Consider the following 23,084-nt stretch of genomic DNA (forward strand, 5'->3'; position numbering starts at 1 on the left):
GCCCTTGGGTCAGCAGATGAGGAGCTGCAGCTGTCCACAGAGTAAACAGGCTGCAGTTGGAAAGACTCAGCCGCATCAGAACACATACAATGGGTGGGAGTTCTTCGTGAAGTTAACCTTAATTAGGAGCTGCAACTGTTTCAGGAAGAACTTGGAGTAGCCCATATACATAGTTAATTTCTTGTGGGAGATTCATTAAAAGATTGCGAGTTACATTGACTTTATATTCATTCTTGAAAATCCACCAAAGTTATTTTTGCAGTTGAAATGCCAATAAAAAACAATTACCCATGCTTTTTTTACTCAGCCATTTAGTGTATACTTATCTCTCAGTGCTTGGAAGACTCGAAGTGGACTGTGTCCACCTCCTTTTTTGATGTGTGAGCTTATATAACTCGTGTATGTTTTTAAGGTCCTAGACGGAGTATCCAGTTTGTTACAATAATACACAGATTAAGTTCACAAGAGTCCTAGGAACATATTTCATCAAAACAGCACACACTTGTTTTAAATTCCAGCTGTTAGATTTGTTTGATAGTGACAGACAAGCATGGGCTAGTATTTATGGAAAATAAACAATTTATCCCATGCTTTGGAAGTAGATATTTCCTTTGGTCTCAGTTTTAATAACAGCAAATTCAGTCAGCAATCCAGAAGGCACCATTCAACTGACTTTGGAAACAAGCTAAACATACAAAATTTGTTTTTATGAAAATTACTAAACGCTAAATTATCAGTAGACTAGTTTATAACATTTAAAGAAGTATTTAGAAAACCACACAAATGAATGAAAAGCATATTTTTCCAAATAGTTTTTGATCGCATGCAACAGGTCCATGAAAAATAAATTCACAATTTTTGATATTTTGAGTACCACAGAAGTCATAAAGGAATACGTATTTTTTCTTTTTTAGAACCAAAGTTCTCTTTTTAAAAACATCAAAAGGAAACAAGCTCCTTTCAAAAGTTAAACCTAGCCATAAACTTAAATTTTCACCAAAATGTTCAAGATAGAACTCACAAAACAGTTCTAAACATTATACAAAAACACATTTGTCTCCTCTATTTGATAAAGTAAAAACATTTTCCTAAGTTAAACCGTGAATGAAAATACTGTGAAAGTGAATTTACGTTTGAAAAGTTGGATTTGCTAGGCAGGAAAAAAACCTATTAGAAAGAACAGTTGCATTTAAAATGGATGATCTGACACCTTCCGGTTCCTTCACACAAAATTACAAAATAAGTTTCTCTTAAAAGAAAAAAAAATGTAAATACTCTTTATATCATGTAATAATTCCCACATACTTAAAGAATAATCTGCCAATCATCTTTTTATTGGAAAATATACTTTTAAATGCCATATACGGGTTTGACAAAGGGAAATTAACTGTATCAATTGTCATAATTAGTTCAGCTATTTCAGTGTAAATTACAATAGTGTCTATTACACAATACATTTTCCTACTAGTAAGAGTACGAAGTGATTAAATAGTTTTGTATATAAGTCTATGCTATATAGAATTTCATTCACTTATTTAAAATAAACATTTTGTTTTCCATGGAATACCTGTTAAAAATATACCACAAGTATCTGGTACAAGAGAAGCCTCTGAGTGGAGTAGACAATCATTAAACGACATTTGGAGATTTCCACCAATACCCCAGCACTGCGTTCATTTCCGTATTCCTCGTCTCCAGTCCACATTTTGTTGCCCAGGAAGGCTCCACCGGGCCCAGACCCTCCCCCAACACCCAGCATTGTACTCGTTACGTACAAGGGAAATTCTGAATGGTTCTCATGGCCAAATGCGGGCAGAAAGACAGAAACAGACTCGAATAATTTTTCAAGTGCGAATACCACCTAGGGGTAACGCAGAGTGGTCTTTCTGTTTTAAGAGTCCCAAGTTCTCCAACTAAAATTATTTAAATGAAAGTACGAGCCTACCCCACTCCTCCTCTGGAAACTACAGGAAGATATGGTTTCCGTTTAAATACCGACTTTTCCCACTCTGTCTTCTCTGCTCCGGCCTCCGAGGCCCCGGGACGCCCCTATCCCCACGCCAGAAACCGCCACCCCTGCGCTCCCCTCCCCCACTGTTGGCCAAGCCCGCCCCCGGCCTCATTTATCCCGGAGCCTTTTCTGAATCGCGCAACCAATGGCAAACGCGAAGCCGAGAGCCACTGCGAGCGCAGGCGGAGGCGGAGGAGGTGTCGCCCAGACACCCGCCCAGGACGCCGCGGGCTCCCATCCCCCACCGCCCAGGACTGGGGGGCCCCCCCACTTCCCCGATGCCCCGGCCCGTGAAGGGTGCAGGGGTGGGGCGCGCCTGACCACCTCTCCCGCCCCTATCCACCCTACCCCCTCGCCGCGTTTCCGCCCCTGCCAGCTCTGGAAACGTGCTCGCGGCTTTGCCGAGGTTACACTTCTAATGTCATCCAAGCCACAAGGCGAGTTCGGAATTGTGACTCTTTGCTTTTGTTAATTACCTATTTTAAGAAATCGAATATTTAAAACTCCGGTAACTAGAGCTGAGGAATTGCCTAGTTAGTACCCACACCCCATCTCATTTAAAAAAAGAAAAAGATCGATATTCCAACCCTACTCCCCTCCCCCTCAGGATCCGCCCCGACCGGATAACCCTTTCTAAACTCTGTTGTGACAATCAGCTCCGCAGCCGCGCTCCCCTCGCTCTCCGGCTGCGGCTCCTTTAGCGTTTCCCCCGCTGCCTCCTCCCCTTCTCAGGGTCCCTCGCCCAATCTCCTTTCCCCTCCCCCTCTTCCTCTCGCTCGCTTTTTTTCCCCCCGAAACCCACTCTAATTGAGGCGCTGGGATTCCTCACGTGAGACGTTGATTTGTAGTTTGAACACGTGGCTCATTCAAAAAGCCGGACACTCGGAGCGGATTTTTTCCGCCTCCTGCGCCTTCCTCCCTCCAACCCGATTCCCCTCCCTCCTGCCAGTCACTCTTGTGGGTTTTTTATGGGGAGGCGGCGCCTGCCCTCACGTAGTGTGATATTTTCACAGTCCTCCGGCCCAAGCTAAAGGGGTTGGGGAGGAAGAGACAAAAAGTAGTTTTCCCCCTCCTCCTCCTCTTCTCCTCCTTTTTCTCGCTAAGCCCGCCTCCTCCTCCGAGTTAGGAAGACTCGTTGATGCGTTTGGGTTCTAGCAAGGCTTTTCAATTTCCCTTTTTTTTTAATACCTAGAAAAGGAAAAACAAGACTCCTTGGATCTGATTTTTCTGTCCTCGTTCTTATCCTTGGTTCTTACTGTGTTTGTGTTTTTTAACGGCGAGAAGACGAAGGGAACAAAACCCTCCGGGTCCATCCATCCCTGTGGGTGGTTTTAATTTTTCTTTTTTCTCATAATTCTTTTAAACAACCACTCTTCACAATGAACAAACTGTATATCGGAAACCTCAGCGAGAACGCCGTCCCCTCGGACCTGGAAAGTATCTTCAAGGACGCCAAGATCCCAGTGTCTGGCCCCTTCCTGGTGAAGACTGGCTACGCGTTCGTGGACTGTCCGGACGAGAGCTGGGCCCTCAAGGCCATCGAGGCGCTTTCAGGTGGGCCCCGGCCTGGCCCCGCCGGGCGCCTGCCCCAGCCCTGCGCCTCCGCCTGCCCGGGCCTGCCGGGGTTGAGGGCCCGGAGCCAGGCCCGCGGCTGCCGCCGGCTTGTTCACGCAGGGCTCCGGGTGAAGGCGAGGAGAGGGGCCGAGGCCCCGGCGCCCGTACGCGTGGGCTCCGGGGTGCTTCCTCAGCTGGGCTCCCACCCGGGCCCCCGTCGCTCCCCTCCCCCCGCCGGGGGTTTGCGGGCTCAGGGCGGACGCGCTGTCAAGAAAGCTCAAGCGCGGGTCGGAGGAGGAGCGGGGGACCGCGGCGGGGCCCGGGGAGCGGCGCCAGCCGGCGCCGGACCCTCAGCGCTCGCCCCGCGCCCCGCCCGGGCCCAGGCGCGTGCTCAGGCTCCGGCACGCCGGGCCTCGGGGGCCGAGCGCGAACGCCTGCTTCTCCCTCCCTCCTTCCTCCCTCTCTCTGCTGGTTACTTATGGCATCGGAGTCGCTGCGCCGCTCCCGCCCCAGCCCCCGGCAGTGGGGGAACGCGGAGTGGCCTCGACCCGGTTGCGGAGTGAGGCCCGCCGCGGGCTGGTGCTTCGCACCGGAGGCCCCGCGCTGCCTCTCGACACTGTGGGAGGCGGGTGAGTGCGACCTGGGTTCCATGCTCCACCGTCCACGAGACAAGGGCAGGTGGACAGGGGCGCCCGTGGTCGCTAGGTAGGGACCCGCGGTTCTCCGCACCCGGCCACCCGCTGCGGCCGCCGGGGGTTTCGGGACGCGCTCTGCGAGGGCGGGGGACAGTGGGTAGCGGGGTAGCGGGCCCGGCCGCCCCCAGGGGAAGGCTGCGCTGGGGTCCCTCTGGGCTCCCGGTGGCTTTCGGTGTGGTGGGCGCCGCGCAGTCCTTCGCGCGTTGTCCATTCGATACCGAAATGCACCTCCGGGCGTTCGCTCCTTCTGCACCCACTCTACTGTCCTCGAGCCTTTTCCTCCACTCCTTGTTCCCGGAGGGCCCGGGCGCCCCCTCCTGAAGAAAGCCAACACAGCCCCCTCTCCTAAGTTTGTTTTGTGTGTGTGTGTCCAGGGAGATGGGCGGAGGGGCCGCGTCCATCCTGCGGCTATCGTGGGGTTGGGTGACCCCCCTCTGGTGGGCGGGGGGGCTCTGCCAGTGGGTAGAATGTGACTGAAGTAGTGGGGCCACCAATCGACTCCCCTCCTCACCCATCTGTAAGTTACACACACAGCCGGGAGGGGGTCAGCTTCCCACCCGCGCGGTGCCGGGCTTCTCTCCCAGCCTTGAGTCGCGTCCGGATGCCGTTTGGGGGTCTCAGGAGGCCACTTGTGTCGCCGCTCAGGCTGTGCAGGTCCTTTGGGCACGGAGAGCCGCTAAACCCGGCCAACTGTCTTCCTCCTCTTGTGTGTCCGCAGGTAAAGTGGAACTGCACGGGAAACTCCTAGAAGTTGAGCATTCGGTCCCTAAAAGGCAAAGGTGAGCTCATTTATTCTGTTCTCGCCGATTGTGTTCTCATTCCAGTATCGGGAGGAAAGACTATCAACACAGCTAAAAACAACTTTCCCTCTTGTACTTATTGGGCGGCTGTATGGCGTGGCGTTTCTCGACTTTTTCTCTCGTATTTAAGTGTATAGCAGGTGTGTGTGCGTGGGTAATGCTGCAAAGGAAGAGAGGGCTTATGTGTGGCCTCTGCCACCGGATTAGTGTTATTGGACTAAGTCGAGGAAGATCTCCCATCTCAATATTCTCTGGTAGAGGGGGTCAAGTTGCTTCATCTGGAAATCAGTCTCAGAGGGCAGGTTTTGGGAATTTGTAACTCTTGGGAAGCAATGGGTGACCCCTCCCCCACCACACCTATAAGTACAGGGTAGGCGAAATCAGCTGTGGACACGCACGAGTGTGTCGTGCCTTTCTTTCTCTGTCCTCAGCTGGCGGCGACCAGCCTGAGAGGCCAGCCCCTAGTCTGAGGGGAGAGGGATTGCCTTTACCCTGTTAGCTGGCCAGCTGGGATTGGAACACGTGAGTGAACCTCTGGCCTTCTTCTGCCCAGAAGTGCCTTGCACGCACTCCGGAGGCACACAGGTTTCTGCAAACCGGTCTTTGTCTCCCGCTTCTCTCCCCCATCCTTAAAAAAAATATTTTTGCTTACGAATTACCACCAAGAGATCGTGGAGACTAAAGATTTGTGCTACTTCAGCAAAGGGATTGCACTTTGCAGAGAGCATGTGTCGTGTGTCATTTTATAGAATGTTTGGAGGCTGTGTTTTAACCTCTAGAGTAATTGCGAGAAATGGCTCTTTTTCTCAAGAGCAGGCCAGATCCCTGCTCTGTAACTCTAATTGGAAAGGTGCTGCACCCTCCCAGTGGTGCTAGGGCTGGCCTATGCCTTTCTGGGTTTCACAAGGTGGGGTTAAGGTTCCTGCCCTTTCCCCTCCCATCTCCCCACTCCCAACCTGGGTCAAGCGATAACCGGGAAGTTAATTTCAACTAGGACTCTGTATGTCTGGTTAGGTATTGGTGGAGTGTGCATGCTGAAAGGCAGGAGGGGTTTGCTGCCTAGTTTCCTGGTGCAGAGCAGACATGGCTGCACAAAATGTCATGGTTTGCCTATTTCTAGATTGAACTTTCTTCCAGGTAAAGCATTTTCACAGGTCACGTTTTTGTTAGTGAGCTGATTTTGATTTTTGTAGCTTTCTCTTGTTCATGTACTTAATTTGTATTAGGATAGTTGGAAAGGGATTAGCCTGACCCAATGGATTTAGTTCTAGTTGGGAATTTGGTAGGGGTCAAATGATTTCATATAGTAGAATGGAATTCTTTTTAAAAAGCTATTAAAATAGTAGAATGTGTACAGAAAATTATCTGAATTGATCTCAGTTTAATAGGAATTGAAAAATTGAGGATAAAATCATATCCCCTCAAAAAGAAGTTTAAAGGCATGATCTGAATTGTTTACCTGGGGAAAAATGTAAGCACATTCGGCAAATTCTAATTGTTTTCATGTTTAGCCAGTGTGCCTTAATTTTCATAAAATACTGAATAAAAAATAAGCAAATGGTTGTGTTGAAGGACTGGCATTTTAACATTTGAGTTTCTAAATTTAAACATTAACTGTCTTGTGCTTTTCAGCTATAATTCATTGACCTGCAGGTAAATGCAGGTTACTTTAGCTCACTTTCCTGATTTTCCTTTCCATCCTGTGTGAATTTCTCCCCATGTGTAGGGAATTAAATTTAAAACATCTGGTAAGGAGACTGCTTGTTTTATTCTTAAAGACTTTTGCTCAAACCTAAAAACATAGTTACTTGTTACTTGATAACAGCAGGAGTTCCTCTTTCAGAAAGCACATAGGTAAAATGTTACCAGTCACAGCAGCTATTTATCAATGGAAGCCTCTTCAGTTTATTAACAATGTAGATTAAATGCTCAGGATTTTAAATGATACTGTGTTACTAGCAATGTAAATAGGAGTACATTGGAGGCAATCAAGATTAAATGCTCAGGATTTTAAATGATACTATATTACTAGCAATGTAAATAGGAGTACATTGGAGGCAACTGATTTAGAGAATACTCAAATAAGTCCTTTGCTTGCTTTGAAATAGCTAAAAACAAAAGGAGAGCTTTCTTTTTCTGCCCAGGGAAGTTTGCTGGAAATCCATATTGCATTTTTGTTTTAATTGAACTTTGGAGCTGTGATGTAGTTTCCCTTATCTGGACAGTTCCACTTTCTGAATGAGCTTTGGGAGAGGGCAGAGAAGGCACCCTGGTGATACACATGCCCAGCACCTATAGGAAGGTCAAAAGGTAGTATTGGTGAAAGTGCATTGAATGCCACACACTGATTCTTGCCAAGGGAGCCTGCTGGACTTCTGGGTGGAGTTCTTTGTGTTTAGCAGTCACTGCATTCCATCCCATCATCATGTAGGCATCTGAGACAGGCACACCCACACATGCAGCAATGACCTTTATACCTGCTGTGCAAGGCATGTTGGGAGCCGGGTACTGAAGAATGCTTATGGCAGCACTCTGTGATGGATAAATGGGCTTGCAGGCCTAGGAAGCGATTCGTCGCTTAGCAGACTGGCCCAACTCCGCCTGGGAGCAGAGCTGGGGGTGGGGGGACCCTTTCAGGAAGGGGTATTGTTGAATTTGGTTCAGACCAAGCTTAGCTCCTGATTACCGAAGTCTCAAGGGAATGTGGAAGGAATGTTGCTTTTCTGCATTCAGATACCCCTCAGTTGGGGAAGATTATAGCAGTACTTCACAGAGCTTGAGTTCCCCTGCATCCAGAATGAAGAGAGGATTGCACTGAATATCAGTGAGAGTGTTGCATTTTCTGTTCCAAATGTTTCAAATATAAAAGATAGGAATATAAAAGATACATGAAGACTTGGCTTCACTCTGAGGTATAAGCTTTAAAAAAAAATCCCTCACCTTTGGAGTAAGGGTTAAGGGTGGGCATGAAAATTGTGACTTTGGAAGACTAGCTGAGCTTGGTTGGAAGAGCCACTGGTAATCTCTGTGGGACCTTGTCGGTGCCCCTATGTGATTATGTAAATAGCACTGATTTTTTTGTTATGTTGTGGGCTGTTGGGCATGGGAGAGGGAACGGGAAAGTCGCTGACACTGGGGAACTGAGGATGGTGGTTTTAGTTCATTTTCCATTACTTTTTTATGAAATTTTAAAAATATTTTCAGTTTTCTATAGCTTAAATTTCCTCATGGTTTCACTGTCAGCACTGATTAGGATTCCATGTAGCCAAAAATATATTTGAATAACGGGGAAAAAAATAGTAGCATGTTATAGTTAATATTTTCCCAGGAAGAATCTGTTAAATAATCCAGACTGTGGTGGCCAAGCTCAAATGTCCTTTTTTGTTTGTTTGTTTGTAGCCTTAAAAAAAAATTAAGTGAACAACTTAATCTGCGTATTAGACCCTTGTGTTTACCAAGTAATTTGGGTACACAGAGCATGTAGAAAAGTTACTGGGGTTTTAAACGTATCTTGTTTTAAATGGCTATTTAGAAGCTAGAGCTGCCTTTTAATAGCTGTGAAGTGTGGACTAGGATGCGACCACGACCAGCCACGTGCCCAAACCTGGGCATCTGACCCTGTTGTCTCAGAACAGCAAAGCTGTTTGTAATGCTGACCATTTAAATAGAGGTATGAATAGCTGAGCTGCTCCTTGCGTATCAGTGTGGTACAGGTGAATCTTGTGAATTAGGGAGATTTCTCACACGTGTAGCCACGTGAGGTTCTGAAACTTTCCTGGCTGGTTAAGAATCATAAGCACGGTTATCTCTGGGGTGCTCAGTTTAAGATCAGTAATGCATGACTGCTTAAGTGGTTGTAGCCAACGAGATTTTTCTTGATTTCATATTGTTTTCTCCGTACAGTTGAGGAGTTTAAGTGATTTCTTAACGTTGGCCTTATTAGGATTTAAACAAAAAATCAATGTAAAGCAGCGTGTGTGTGGCTGTCCACCGTAATAAGGAAGATGTTATGGAAACGTGACCTGAGCCTGGAGCTGGTGGGAATCGAGAATCTTGGCTTCTGTTTCTCTCTTTCCTTTTGATTTGTGTGATCACTTACATTCTCTGTTCATACCAAATGCCATTATAATACATGATAAGGGGCATATCTTGTTCTGAGTTTTGCTATTCTGCTTGACATAAATGACCAGCTAAGGCTTAAAAAATATCTTTTGGAATTACAGAGATCTGTGATTTCCCTAGTAAGAAACTTGTGTTTCTTTTCTGTCCTATGGCAGCGCAGTTGTTTTTGCACCTGTACCTCTTTCAGGCAGTCAGCAAGAGGGCAATGCTCCATGTCAGGCTCAGAAATTCTTCTACAAGACACACAACACCAGTTAAAGTGTCGTTCCGGGTCTGGGATTTTGTGTGAAAGTGAAGCTTTGAGCCACCTCGATGATGTATTTAAAGCAATTCCATTGTAATTGTCTCTAGCCGTATTAAGACAGCAACTTTTCTAGCAGTAACATTTTTGAAAGGTATGAATGATCCATTCAGTAACTCTGGTGGTTGGTTTGGTCTTGGAGGAAGGAGAGAGTCTGTGCTATTCTTAGCTGAGTTTCCTTTATCGACTCTTGCCTCTGATTCAAGCTTCTAAAGTCATAAGACGGGAGGTGGCAGTGTGGTAGCAGTGACGGAGAGGTAGGATTGTCAGTTTTAGTTAGGTCTCTACCCCGTAAATCTGACACTTAAAAATTGACTTGCACTGCCAGGGTTTTGCTTGAAAGCTGGTGGCAAATATAGTTTTCAGTGCTCTATTAAAACTGAGGGTATAATTTTTCATGGTCTGAAATTGCTGTTTGGCAAGTGTTCAATATTGGTAAATAAACAGTTATAAATGCTAATATACTATGTGGATTTTGTTGCCCTGAAGGGAAACACATAGTATATAAATTATTCATTTTAGAAAATTATCCTGAGACCATTTAACTTGATTAGGAAATAATTTTAAATTATGGTGAAACTATTCTTTGAGGACTCGAATAGAACTGAGCTGAAAGAGACCTAAGTCCTTAGAATAATCTCTGGCTTTATCACTTAGTTGTTTAGGAAGTTGATTCCATTGCGGTCAGGATGCTACAGTTATCTTTTGCTACTACGTAACAGACGCCCCCAAAACTAGTGACTCAAGACAACAACTTATTCATGATTCTGTGGGTCCGCTCGGTGATTGGTTCTGTTCCATCTGGTGCTGTTTTGGGTCACTTACTAAACGAGGCTAAAAGGTGTAAGGAGGCTTCATGCATGTGTTTGGCCTCTCGGTGCTTGTCCTGGCCTTTCTCCTGGGTATCGCATCATTTGCTAGTAACCTATAGCGGGCTACCCCCAGCGAAAGTAGAAGCTGCTAGGCCTCTTAAAGGTTTGGTCCTGAATTGGCACTTTAGTCCCTCTATCCCATTCCCATTCTGTTGATCGAGGCAAGTCGCAAGGCCAGCACAGATTCAAGCGGGGTGTGGACGCAGACTTCACCTCTTGATGGTAGAGTGGCAGCCACTCAGAGAGAGGGAGGAGCTGGTGGTGGCCATCTTTGTAGTTTATCTTCCATAAATTAGAGGGCGGGAGGAGTAGTGGCTTCAAAATGCTTGGAATGTAAAATATCTGAAAATTGCATTTCACTCTAGAAATGTGGCGCTAATCCCCATTGTAATATCCTGGCGAGAGATAACAGTGCTAGCTTTGGAGGTGATGAGTAGTGGTCAGTCTCTCGTTTTCTAAGGAACAGCCAATAGGAATTGCTGATGGATTAGGTGAGGGGTATGAGAAGAGGAAAGGATGGCAAGAAGATTTTTTTTTGTGGCCAGAACAGCTGGGTGGAAGGTGATGCCACTTACTAAAATAAAGAGCATTGGAGGCAGAATAGATTTTTGGGTAGACATCAGGAGCTTTACTTTTAGCATATTATGTTTCTGATTCTTATGAGAAATCAGGAATGTAAGTGAAGAAGTTGAGCAGCTGGATACAACAGTCTGTTGCTCAGGGGAAGGTGGGAAGTAGAGGTGAAAATTAGAGGCTTCGTTAGCTTATGGTATTTGAAATCATGGAATTGGATAAGATCACCAAAGGGGGCCGGCCCGGTGGCTCAGGCGGTTAGAGCTCCATGCTCCTAACTCCGAAGGCTGCCGGTTCGATTCCCACATGGGCCAGTGGGCTCTCAACCACAAGGTTGCCAGTTCAACTCCTCGAGTCCCGCAAGGGATGGTGGGCTCTGCCCCCTGCAACTAAGGTTGAACACGGCACCTTGAGCTGAGCTGCCTCCCGGATGGCTCAGTTGGTTGGAGCATGGGCTCTCAACCACAAGGTTGCCGGTTCGACTCCCGCAAGGGATGGTGGGCTGTGCCCCCTGCAACTAGAAAACGGCAACTGGACCTGGAGCTGAGCTGTGCCCTCCACAACTAAGACTGAAAGGACAACAACTTGAAGCTGAACAGTACCCTCCACAACTAAGATTGAAACTTGACTTGGAAAAAAAAAGGCCTGGAAGTACACAGTGTTCCCCAGTAAAGTCCTGTTCCCCTTAAAAAAAAAAAAAAAAATAAAAAAAAAATAAAAAAAAATAAAAAAAAAAAAAAAGATCACCAAAGGGACTGAGACTGGTGCTCTGGGAGGAAGGAGGCACCAGCAGAGGAGAGGGAAAGAAGCCAGTGAGGAAAGCAAGCAAGCAGAGTGAGCTGTACCTTAGAGATAAGGGAGGAAAGCCTGTGGAGAAGGAGAGTGTCACCAACTGTGTAGCACACCACTGAGAGTTTCAGATTCAGACGAATGAATAAGCGAGTGGGGGTGGTGTTAAGCCTCAGCCTTCTGGCTCTACTGTAAATAGATGGAGAGTGATCTGTGAACTTTGGAGCAACCTGGAATGTAGCCTTTTCTTGCAGAATTCGTTTATTAGGACATTAGTTCATTTTCTTACTTTCTGGAGGCATCTATGAGCATGTTTATTTTATCACCTGCTAGAGATGGAAGAGTCTGAGTTGAGTAGATCCTCTTGCTGAATGGACAAGACTTGTTTATGACAGTTGATCTACTCTGTGGTGTCTGTTTCAACACTTCTGGTGACTGTGAGCATACTTGTGTATAGACAACACATTCTGCTTTTTATTAATATACACTTGGAAAATATTCTGGTTCCAAAACAGTGTAGAGCAAGTCCAGTGCTTCTCTATGTTCTTGTCTAAATACTTGATGATTTGACAAACAAAGGTTGAAACTATTGGCCAAAACATTTATGGATATCATGGGCTAGGTTTAAAATACTTGAATCACTTGGTGATGTTAAGATGCTGGAATAAGTGAAGCATTTCTTCCATTTTACTCATAAAACGTTAGCTATGAGAAATACAAGAAACCTTTTGTAACCCTCATTTTTGCATATTTAAACATCTGGTCTTTGGTAAAGTAGCCTCCTCCTCAAATTACGAATTCTCTTTGGCCACAGTAGTCACCTAAACTAGGTGATGTGTTACAGCAATTGATTTTGAGACAGCTGACTTGGTCAGAACGCATGTCTAAGACTTTCTGTGTCTATGCAAGTCCTTTGATCAATAGGGTACTACTTTGAAAATAGGTTAAACTACTTAACTAATTGAAGAAAGGAGAACTAATCAAAATGAGATAGCACAATAGATTTTTTTTTTTTAGTGGCATTAGTTGCTTTACCAAAGGATTCTGCATAAAGCCCAGGAGAAGAAGTGACTTGCCCAAGGGCTGCAGGTGATTAGTGGGACCTGTTTCCAGGTCCCTGATGGGGCCCTGCCTTCATTCCTCCCACTTAAGTTGTCAAATCCTCAAAGTAGCTTACACAGCAGCCTGGTCATGTTTGCAATGGCAAGTCAGAGCAGAGATGTCCTGTTTCTTGCTTTCTCGGAAGAAAAAAAAGAAATCTTGTTTGGCGTTTTTGAAGGGTTGATTTATTGTCTTCCTGTAGGAAAAAAGACAGGAACAGGTAGTCTGGAATTTGGGGCTTACTACAGAATAAAATATACAGACATCTTTGTTTTAAGATGGGAAAAAAAAAAATGAGACGACTTTTTCCTTGGAGGTAATTTTCAGCAGCTTCACCTTAATATAAATGAATCGCAGAGAAGTTGGGGGTGCCTAAGGAGATATGAGAGGAGAACAGGGCATGAGGAGGCAGACGCCATGGTTTTGTCTCAGGCAGGTGATTGTGACTGATGGGACGTGTTCTGGATTGCAAAAGAAGGGTGTCTGGAGCGGAGTCTCCTGCTTGTCCCAGATGGTTACCAACATTAGCAGGATCCCGGCTCGCAGAAGGAAGTCTCTTAAACTTGGGAGTATTGTTAAGGATTAGGGGCGAGTAGGAGACAGAAGTTGTGCTGGAACCCCTTGATTACGAGGCTGAGGCTTGCTGCATGTGCCCTTGTTGATCTGAAGGGTATGGCCGGAAGAATGTGGGATAGGAGATCTTTGATCTGGGTTTGAATCCCAACTCTACTTTCTAAATGCATGATGTTGTTTCAGGTTGAGGAAATCGAGGCCTGGGGAGGTTAGAATGGAAGCAATGCCTCATAGGATCGTTGGGACAACATGTGTAAAGCATCAGTACAGCAGCATTCAGTAGTCACTCCAAGGGCAGCTGTTGTATTTTCCCCCTTGAGATTCAAAAAGCAAAGGCTGGATGTAGGTTATATTTGGTGGTGATAATAGAAATATGGAAAATCTTTCTTCTGTTTTGGGATGTGGGCTATAAGTAGCCATCTGTGGGTGGTGTCCTTTTGTTTTTATTTTCATTGAGCAAGCATTACCTTTTTTAATTAGGGAATAACCTAAATACAGTAGAGTGTGTAAGTATTAAATAAAAAGCTTGATGAATTTTTGCATATGCAAACATTCAAATTAATTCAAAACACATGAAGGAAAAGGTGAACATTACTTGTTTTTCAATCCTCTCTTCACCCATGTATTTCCCAGGTTTTACAGCTGGTAGCTTGGTATATTATTTTCCAGAAATTCTTTTTTGCATGCATCCACAAACACTTTTTAATTTAATAATGAAATCATTCTGTTGATATAATCTGTTCTTTTACTGAATTGCATATTCTGAAGAATCTTCAGTGTAGATACAAATAGTTCACTCTCTTTAAACAGTGGCATTGTTTAGCATAGGTGTGCAACAATTTAACTGTTCTTTTTATAGTAATTTCACTCGAGCATATTTATATCTATGTCATAGAACTCTGGGTTGTTTATTCTTAGAAGGTAAATTCTTAGATTGGGAATTGCTATGTCAAAAAAAGACACACACGTTTAAATGTGAAAGTCTCTGCCCAAAACACTAAGTTAACATATTGACATGGTTAGTCATAATTTGACAACCAACAGAGCTGTTTTCAGTGAAGTGTGCAATGAGATTGTTTGGTTAAAAACTGTCTTTTCAAGCATGGAGGACTCTTATCATTCTAGAAACATCTTATTCTTTCTACTGTAGATGTTGTACTAACTCTGACAAGTCTAGGTTCCAAATCATCTGTGCCCCTTGTATGTAAAAATTAAGTCAAAAGTTACAAAGGTTTAGGTCTCGTAACTTATAGCTCGAATATCTAGGGTTTATGTTTTCCCATACTTAGCACCTTGAATTTTGGATCTTACCTAGAAACTCACAATATTTTCTTGCACTGGGCATTTTACTAAATTATATTTTGAGGTTAAATTTAATTAAAAATTAGTTTCCAAAACAAAGTGTTACTCAGCTTGCCACTCAAGCTGGGCAGATGATGATTGGAAAGTATAATAGAAGCTGTGATGTTATTAAAACTATTTGAGAAGTGATTGCGTTCTCCCCAATAATCCACACATGTCTATTTTTTTTTTTTAAAGTCAGTTGTTCTTGCAAAAAAGGAGGAGCTCTTGTTTTTTCTTTGGAGAGATACGTGTGGTTGAAAATTTTAATTTCCATATTTTTTATGTGCTAGTTTACCCATCTCTGCATTTTTATTTTTATTTTTTATTTTTTGAGTTTCAGAAATGAATGCATTCCCTATGGCTTATATGAATTTTTAGTTTAACAAGCACTTGTGCTCATAGTTCCATCCAGGTTTCAGGGGCTAAAAGAATATGATACTTGTTCTAAAGAGAACCTGGAGTGCAGTGGCTTTTCCTTCAGAGTTCTGTCTCGATCCCTGGATGATGTTTTTATCTTCAACACCGACAGTGGCTCAGTGTGATGTAGTCATCCTGAAGGTGGATGCATATCTCTGCAGGTAAAGAGAAGTTGTAAAAATGAAACACAGGACGAGGGACAGCAGGCTTAGCTGGTATTGGTTCGCCAGCCAGGGGTAGGTTCAGAGAGGGAGGGATAAGGTTCAGATGGGGCTGTGCAGGCAAACAGACGACCCGTGTGCGTGGGGGTGGAAAGACAGAAGGGACCACAGGAGCTGAGGCGTGTAAGTGTGAAATACCCTGGTGTGTGCGGGCTGGGGGAGTGGAGGGGAGTGAATCCCAACTACAAGCTGTTTGGGATTAGAGAGGCTCCCCTGCAGAGGATGGAGTTTGGGGCTGAGCCTCGAGGGGCAGCAGCGTGAGCAGCCTGTGAGTCAGGCGTGTCTACCGTGTTTCCCCGAAGATCAGACCGAGCCGGACCATCAGCTCTACTACGTGTTTTGGAGCAAAAGTTAATATAAGACCTGGTCTTACTTTACTATAATATTAAGACCAGGTCTTATATTTTACTATAGTATAAGATGAGGTCTTATATAATATAAGGCTGGGTCTTACATTAATTTTTGCTCCGAAAGATGCATTAGAGCTGATGGTCCGGCTGGGTCTTATTTTCGGGGAAATGCGGTATATTATTCTGATTCTTCATGTGTGTGAGTTTCGAGGCTCAGTCAGTATAATTTAGCAGGTGGTCATCTGGGGTTATCATGCAAGACTTGATTTGCAGGTGAATTTTGGGATCTGCACAGCAGAGATTGTGTTGAACTGCTTTTACCTCTTAAGTACTTCCTGGGAAGGACTGTGCCCCCAAAAACATGCCATGAAGTTGAAAGCTGTTCTTAGGGTACCCTCTGCCGGGGTAATTAGGGTCCATTGTGATAGGACTAAGGAACCCGGACTGAGCCTGTGTTACCTTTTTAAGGTCAGCTATGACAAGACAGTCGCGAATAGTGATGATTAAAGCACCGGTGGTATCGATTTTTATTGGAGCACCTCAGATGATGTAATGAACCTTTGGAGAAAAATGAGCTAGACTCATCTACATGCCCACACTGTTGACAGCAAAATTAGGGGCAGCAGTAGAGCACAGTGACAGGGAGGGCCGGGGACATCCTGCTGGGAAGCACCAAGACCCCACTTGCTCAGCTTTGTGATCTTGGCGAACTCTGAGCCTCTCAGTTTATACACAGGGGCAATAAAAGTAACTGCACCAGGTTTTTAGGAGCTGAATGATCATGTTTGTAAAGGAGTCTTGGAATATCTGACACCTAAGTGGTATTGACTCATATTAATTAGCTTGTGTATTTTCATGGGGTACCTGGAAATAAGTGAGGAGTGTATCTAGTCCTGTGTAATCCCATGGTTTGTGTCTCATGCAGCTTCCACATTTCCTTGTTAGAATGAGTTCTGCGTTGCGAATAAGAATTCGTACTTTATGTTTAAATGTGTAGGTCTTAGGTACCATGTGTCTAGTTGTGAAATTTTCTTGAGAGATCGCACTGTTTAAAAAGAAAAGAGAAGAAAAAAAAGATGAGGAGATGAAGAACTGTTCATTTCAAAGAGGTGGACAACATTGCACAAAGATGTACAAAGGAGAAGGCGCTGCAGTTCAGAAGGGGATAGCTGAGAAGCCAATTGTAAGGAAAAGAAACGCAGTGTTAGTAGTTAGTATTAGGAAAATGCCGGTGATAATGGCAGCGTTGCTTCTCAGGCTGGGGACAGTGAAGGAGACTGACAATATTTGGTGTTGGCAAGAATGTGGAGGAATGAGCACTCATATGGCTAGAGAGTAAATTGTCAGCGACTTCTCCGCAGGACATTTGGCAGTATCTGTTAGAACTGAAAGTGTGAATACCCTTCAACCAAGTATCTTGGAAGACAGCTCAGTCCCCATGGTTTTGTGTGGTTTGTTAAGCTTAGTTTTAATCAGCAATATTATAAAAGAGCTCCAAATCACCAGGTAGGGCTCGGCAAAGAGGTCTTGGGGAGAAGTCCATAATAACATACAGATAAACCTGTGGGCTTTATTATATCATTCATTACATTTTAACAGGTATTACACAGATAATCTGGAACTTTCACCATTGTCTACTTTCCAAGCAAAGACGATCCCTAGCCTTAATTTGACTGTCTGGGACATTTTGTAGTTACCAATTTTTTTTTTTTTTTTTAACCTGTAAGTACTGGGAAACTGTCAGAGCTCATGGTGGTAGATAAGTTTGCCAAAATTCTGTTTTTTTTTTTTTGTTTTTTTTTTACTGATTTTTGAGCTTTCAAAAGTAGAGTTTTGGAAAGGAGGAAGATAGATAGAACTCCTTCTCTTCATTTTCTTTTTTTTTTCCCTTAAGAGAAGTTTGAAATAATGTTAAACAATTTCTAACTTTCAGGCTTCTTTAATGTTTTTCTCCATACTAGCAATTTCACTTGTCGTGTCCTGTTAAAAGGAAGTACTTGGCAAAAAGACATTTTTTTGCAGTAGTGTTTCATAGAAAATTGGAAATAACTTAAATGTTCATCCAAAGAAAATGTACGATATTTTAACAAACTATACTGCGGTATGTTTTGTGGCTGTTATACAGAATGACATAGATTTATATGAGCTGCCATGGGAAGAGCAAATTGAAAAGCAAGTTATGGAAAGACAGGTATTTGGAAAAAATTCTTATGCACAGGTCTGCTTAAAAACAAAAATGTCTGGAAGGTTATCCACAGAAAAGAGTGGTTATCTCTGCAAAAAGGAACTGACTGAGGAAGGTGGAGGCTAATGGTTTTGTACTCTGTAGTAATGGTTCTCAAACTTTTTGCTTTTGACTCTTTGACACTTAAAACTTGAGGACCCCCGAAGAGCTTTTGTTTGTTTCATTAGCAATCAACTGGATAATGTTTAAAATTATTTGTAAGTGAATTACTGTAATAAAACCCATTACTTGTTAACATAAGATTTTTGTAAAAAAAAAAAATTCTAAAAACAAAATAAAAATTAGAAAGTAGAATTGGTTCACATTTTTGCAAATTGCTTTAATGTTTGGCCTAAAAGGTAGCTGAAGCCTTATAACTATTTCTGCATTCAGTCTGTTGTGATACATTGTTTTGATTGAAGTATATGGGGGCGGGGGGGGGGGTGGGGGGTGGAGAATCCAGCCTCACACCGGTATGTATAGTTAGAAAAGGGAAGGGATATTTTACTAGTCTTTTTAGATACATGTGGATATTTTTTGTTCCTACACCAAAACTTGACAAGTGGTAATTTTTTAAAGGCTCATTGAAATGTGGAATCTGAAATCGAACAAGTGAATTTATTGAATTCTGTTACATTAAAATCCATTGGTCTTTCTTGCACTTTGGACTTTTTTTTTTTTTTAATCTGTAAGTATTGGGAAACAGAGCTCACAGTGGTAGAAAAGTTTGCCAAAATTCTGCTTTTTTTTTTTTACTCAAAAGCTCAAATTTAGTCATTGGCAACAAATACTGTGAGTTTTTATAGAAGTGACTGGCCGACTCTTCTCTTTTGAGAAACTGTCTATCAGATACTCAAGGTTAAATACTTTGTCTTTAACTCATTCAAGTGAAAATGGTGCTCCGTGAATAAAGTGCCTGGTTCAATCTTGCAGTTCAAACAACTGCTCACTGTGCTTTTTCTCCAGACAACCATAATAGGTAACCCAAGTTCTTTGCGCGTACTGCCCTTGGCTTCACAGAGATATTCACAAGATGCGTACTCAAGGGTCACTTAAGAAAATTAATGAGTTGTACTGCTTCATCAAGAACATTTAAAAATGAAACTTGGATTTATGTCCTTCAGCGTTACTGCCTTGCTTCATTCGTGCTCACGTGCTCCAGGTTACCCACCATTGCTTTTGCACCATCGGTGCCAATGGCAACACAGTGAAAAAGGCAAATAATAACTTAGCATGCTAAAAATAGTTTTGATTTCTTGGACCTCATGAAAATGTCTCAGGGACCCCAGGAGTCCACATACTGTACATTAAGAATTGCAGCTCTACACGAATGCGGTGTTTGAAATTAGTTGGATTAGCTCTTCCTGTGAATATATATTTACATCATAACACAGCAGATGGCAAGAACAAGTGAGGACTTTATACAACTTCATGGCATGTTAGCCTTGATAAGGAATTTTACAGAAGTCAGTTTGTGAAAAACAGGTGTGGGAAGAGAAAAAAAAAGTAAGAAACTAAGCACAAAGGAAAATTCTAGGTGTGCGAAAGATAAACTATTTAAGCAGTTAGGGAGCATTTCAAACAAACACACAGGAGCAAAATGAAGTGAGTTTGGACATTTGGGCACCCACAGTCCTGTTTTAAGTTCCACAAACCAAAGGGAATGGTATTTGTTGACTGCAGGTCTTGCCTAAGGAAATGAACAGCCTCACTACCTTTTGTTATCCCTAAAATGTTAAAGAAATTAATTAGACTCTAGGGGCACCATCAAAGTTGGTGTTTTAGATATTTTGATGTTTAGATATTTTGATGTTTAGATATTTTGATGTTTTAGATATTTTGCAGCTTGAAGCCTGCGGTGACTCCTTGAATCCGTGAGGGTGGCCAAGTGAGGAGTCTCACCTCATACATTTCAGCTAGCTTTCCTTGCCCTTCCTAAGTGTTGGTTAACCTCGGAAAAGAACTACTTTTGTTCCTATCACAGGAGAGGTACTTTGCTTAGACAATAAATTTTTTTCCCCCTTCAAGAGTTGTAACACAACAATGACCTTTCATGGTATTTCACCAAGTCCTTTCCGTTCTGAATATATATATTTTTTCTGGTTTGAGAAAGCGTTCTGTTTTTCTGGTTTGAGAAATGGTTCTGTTTTGTCGATCTCGGATCTTAGCAGTTTTTAAAGGATTCATTCAACACAATTTCGACTGTTTACTACCTGCCAAGGCACTGTGGTAGTTTCGGGAAGACGAGAACTTGCTGTCACAAAGCCTAAGGTCTAGGACTGTGCTGTCCGCTAGGGCAGCCCCTGGCCGCGTGGGGCCGTCAAGGAACTGAGATGTGGCTAGTCCTAATTGAGAAGTGACGTATGAGTAAAGTTATTGGATCTTGAAGCCTTAGTTCAAAAAGAGACTATAAAATATCTCAAATTTTATATTACTTTCACCTGTTTCTTTTTACTTGAATGTGGCTCCTAGGAAATTGGTGTATGTGGCTTGTGTGATAGTTATTGGACAGCACTGATTTGGCGAGGAGAGATGGAATATACATGTATATACATTATATATATACATATACATGCATATATAATGTGAGGCATGCTGAAGGTTATGGAGAATAACTAAAATGGTAAGGAGGAATGGGGACAGTTGGTTACTTCATGTTGATCAGGGAAAGCCTCACCAATAAGGCGCTCTGCCCGAGCAGCGGCTCATATGAGGGAAGGGAATTAGAGGACTCGGTAGGTGTGGGGGAGGGGAGGAGGGACAGCAAGCCCAGGAAGCACTGATGCCTGTGCATGCTCACCACCTTCTCGTCAATAAGGAGGCCATTGTGGTTGGATTAGAGCAGCAGGAGGAGAGCTGGAGGACGTGAGCTTGCCTGCGGGTGGCTAGGAATGGAATGAGAGGAAGCCATGCAACGGTTTTTAGAAGGGACAGTTCTGTTGAGGTTTATTTTTAACAGGGAACTCTCTGCTTCAAATAGAACCTGGTGGGTGGAGTGGGACCAGGGAGACCAGTTAGGAGAAAATTACAATTACACAGGTCAGAGATGGTGATGGTGTTGCCAGGGTTATTGACATGATGGTAGAGGTGACGTATGGATAGAATCTTCTACTTTGAAGATGGAACCAACAGCAAATGTGGAGGGATTGGGTGAAGGGAGTGATGGAGGAACCAAGGATACCTTGACCGTTTGGCACAAGCAACTTCAAGGAGGAGTGGAGGGGAAGACAATGAGTTCCCTTTGGCCGGATTAAGCCTGAGATGCTTGTTAGACATGTGGTGATAGGACAGTGAATAGTTGTAAGTGGAGGAGCAGGGTGGGAGGAGAAGAGGTCCATGGGTATGGTGGGGAGGTGAGGGGAATCCCAGTGATGAAGCCCAAGGACAGGCCCATGAGGTAGGAGAATCTTGAAAGAAGCACCTGTAGGCCCTTGTGAAGGTGTTTCAGGAGGAAGAGTTATCCGCGGTGACAAATGATGTAGAATAAAGTGAGGATGGAGTTGGCCACATGTCACCACTGGTATCCTGACAGGTGAAATTCTGATGGAGCAGTAGGGCTGAAGTCTTGAATGGTATGGGTTTGTGAACGAATGGCAAGCTGGAGAGGAGGTCGGCACAGCAAGCGTGGATAGGCTTTGAAGGGGTGCTCTGTAAAGATCTCAGAGAAATGGGATGGCAGTTGGAGGGGTTGCCGTTTAAAGGGAAGGGAAGGATTATTTAAAGCTTTTTATTTCAAGTCGTAGGAAAGTTGCAAAGACAGTACAGATTATCCATATATCTTTCATCCAGTTTCCCCAAATGTTAATTTTGACTATAATTTTTCTGGAACATGTGATTGTAAGTTGCAGAGCTCAGTAGTTCAATGTGTGTTTCATAAAAACCAGGACATTGTATTACATGACCACAGTAAAATGATCAAAAAAAAAAATAACATTGATACCCTGGTGTTTAATGTACAGGTGTTATTCAGATTTTGCCTGTTGTTCCACTAATGTCCTTTTTCTGACCCTGGGTCCAATTCAACATTACATAATGCATTTATGAGATATTTCTTTGTGTTTTTTTTTTTTTTTTAATCTAGGATAATTTCTTAGTCTTTTATTTGTCTTTCATGACCTTTATGTTTTTGAAGAGTGTAAACTAGCTATTTTGTAGACTGTCTCTTGTATAGATTGGTCTGATGTCTCCCCGTGGTTAGAATCAGGTTATGCATTTTTGGTGGAATACCACAGAAGTGATGGTATCCTCTGTGAACCACCATATCAGGAGGCTCGAGGTGTTCGTTGATTTTGTTCCAATAATGGAGATGTTAACTCTGATCAGCTGGTGAAGGTGGTATCTGCCAGGCTTCTCCTACTATTTTCTCCTTTGCGTGAAGAATCTTGTGAGGGAGATAGATATAGATATACATATATACATATATATATATATATATATATATATATATATATATATATATATATATATATATATATATTTTAAAGTGTGTTTTTCCAGGACCCATCAGCTCCAAGTCAAGGTTGTTTCGATCTAGTTGTGGAGGGCACAGCTCACAGTGGCCCATGTGGGGATTGAACGGGCAACCTTGTTGTTAAGAGCACCGCGCTCTAACCTACTGAGCTACTAGCAGCTGCCCCATGAGGGATATTTTGAGACAATGTAAAGATCCAGTTTCTCATCACACTTTCACTAAATTAGCATTCATTGATGATTCTTATCTGAAATCATTATTATTGCAGTGGCTGCCAAATGGTGACTTTCTATTTGTCATTCCTCCTCCATTTATTAATTGGAATTTTACTCTAAGGAAAAGCTTTCTCTTTTTCATTTATTTTATTTATATTAATATGGACTCACTCATTCTTTCATGGATTATAACATGTTACTATTATTTTGTTACTCTGTCAGAACGAGGGTTTTTAAAGTAAAAGGTATTTTAGGTTTTAGCATGGTGGTGGTGAGCTAAAGGCATGATTTGGCACAGATGAAAAATGATTATGATAATCTAGTGTCCATAGTACTAGATGAAATCTTTGCATGTTTATGTTTCATTTTAACTGAGCAGCTTTGCACTTAACTTGAAAACACGTTAGCTGCCTAAGTGCAACACATCTAACATATTTGACTCTCTTCTGGT

General features: G+C 43.2%; 1 protein-coding gene across 3 annotated transcripts in view; it reads left to right on the forward strand.

The window, feature by feature from the left end:
• Positions 1–2,890: 2,890 nt before the first annotated feature.
• Positions 2,891–23,084, forward strand: part of IGF2BP3 (insulin like growth factor 2 mRNA binding protein 3) — a 117,439-nt gene continuing 97,245 nt past the window's right edge. The window contains exons 1-2 of one of the 3 annotated variants that reach the window (XM_088797699.1): positions 2,891–3,565; positions 4,979–5,039. In XM_088797699.1, coding sequence (XP_088653825.1) covers positions 3,391–3,565; positions 4,979–5,039 — 236 coding nt within the window. In that variant the 5' untranslated portion in view covers positions 2,891–3,390. The remainder of the gene's footprint in view (positions 3,566–4,978; positions 5,040–23,084) is intronic. The other 2 variants (XM_074340851.2, XM_074340850.2) reach the window with 2 other exon arrangements.

This window comes from Rhinolophus sinicus, chromosome 4 (assembly GCF_057876585.1).
Source record: "Rhinolophus sinicus isolate RSI-liver-muscle chromosome 4, RSI-T2T, whole genome shotgun sequence".
Taxonomy (NCBI): domain Eukaryota; kingdom Metazoa; phylum Chordata; class Mammalia; order Chiroptera; family Rhinolophidae; genus Rhinolophus; species Rhinolophus sinicus.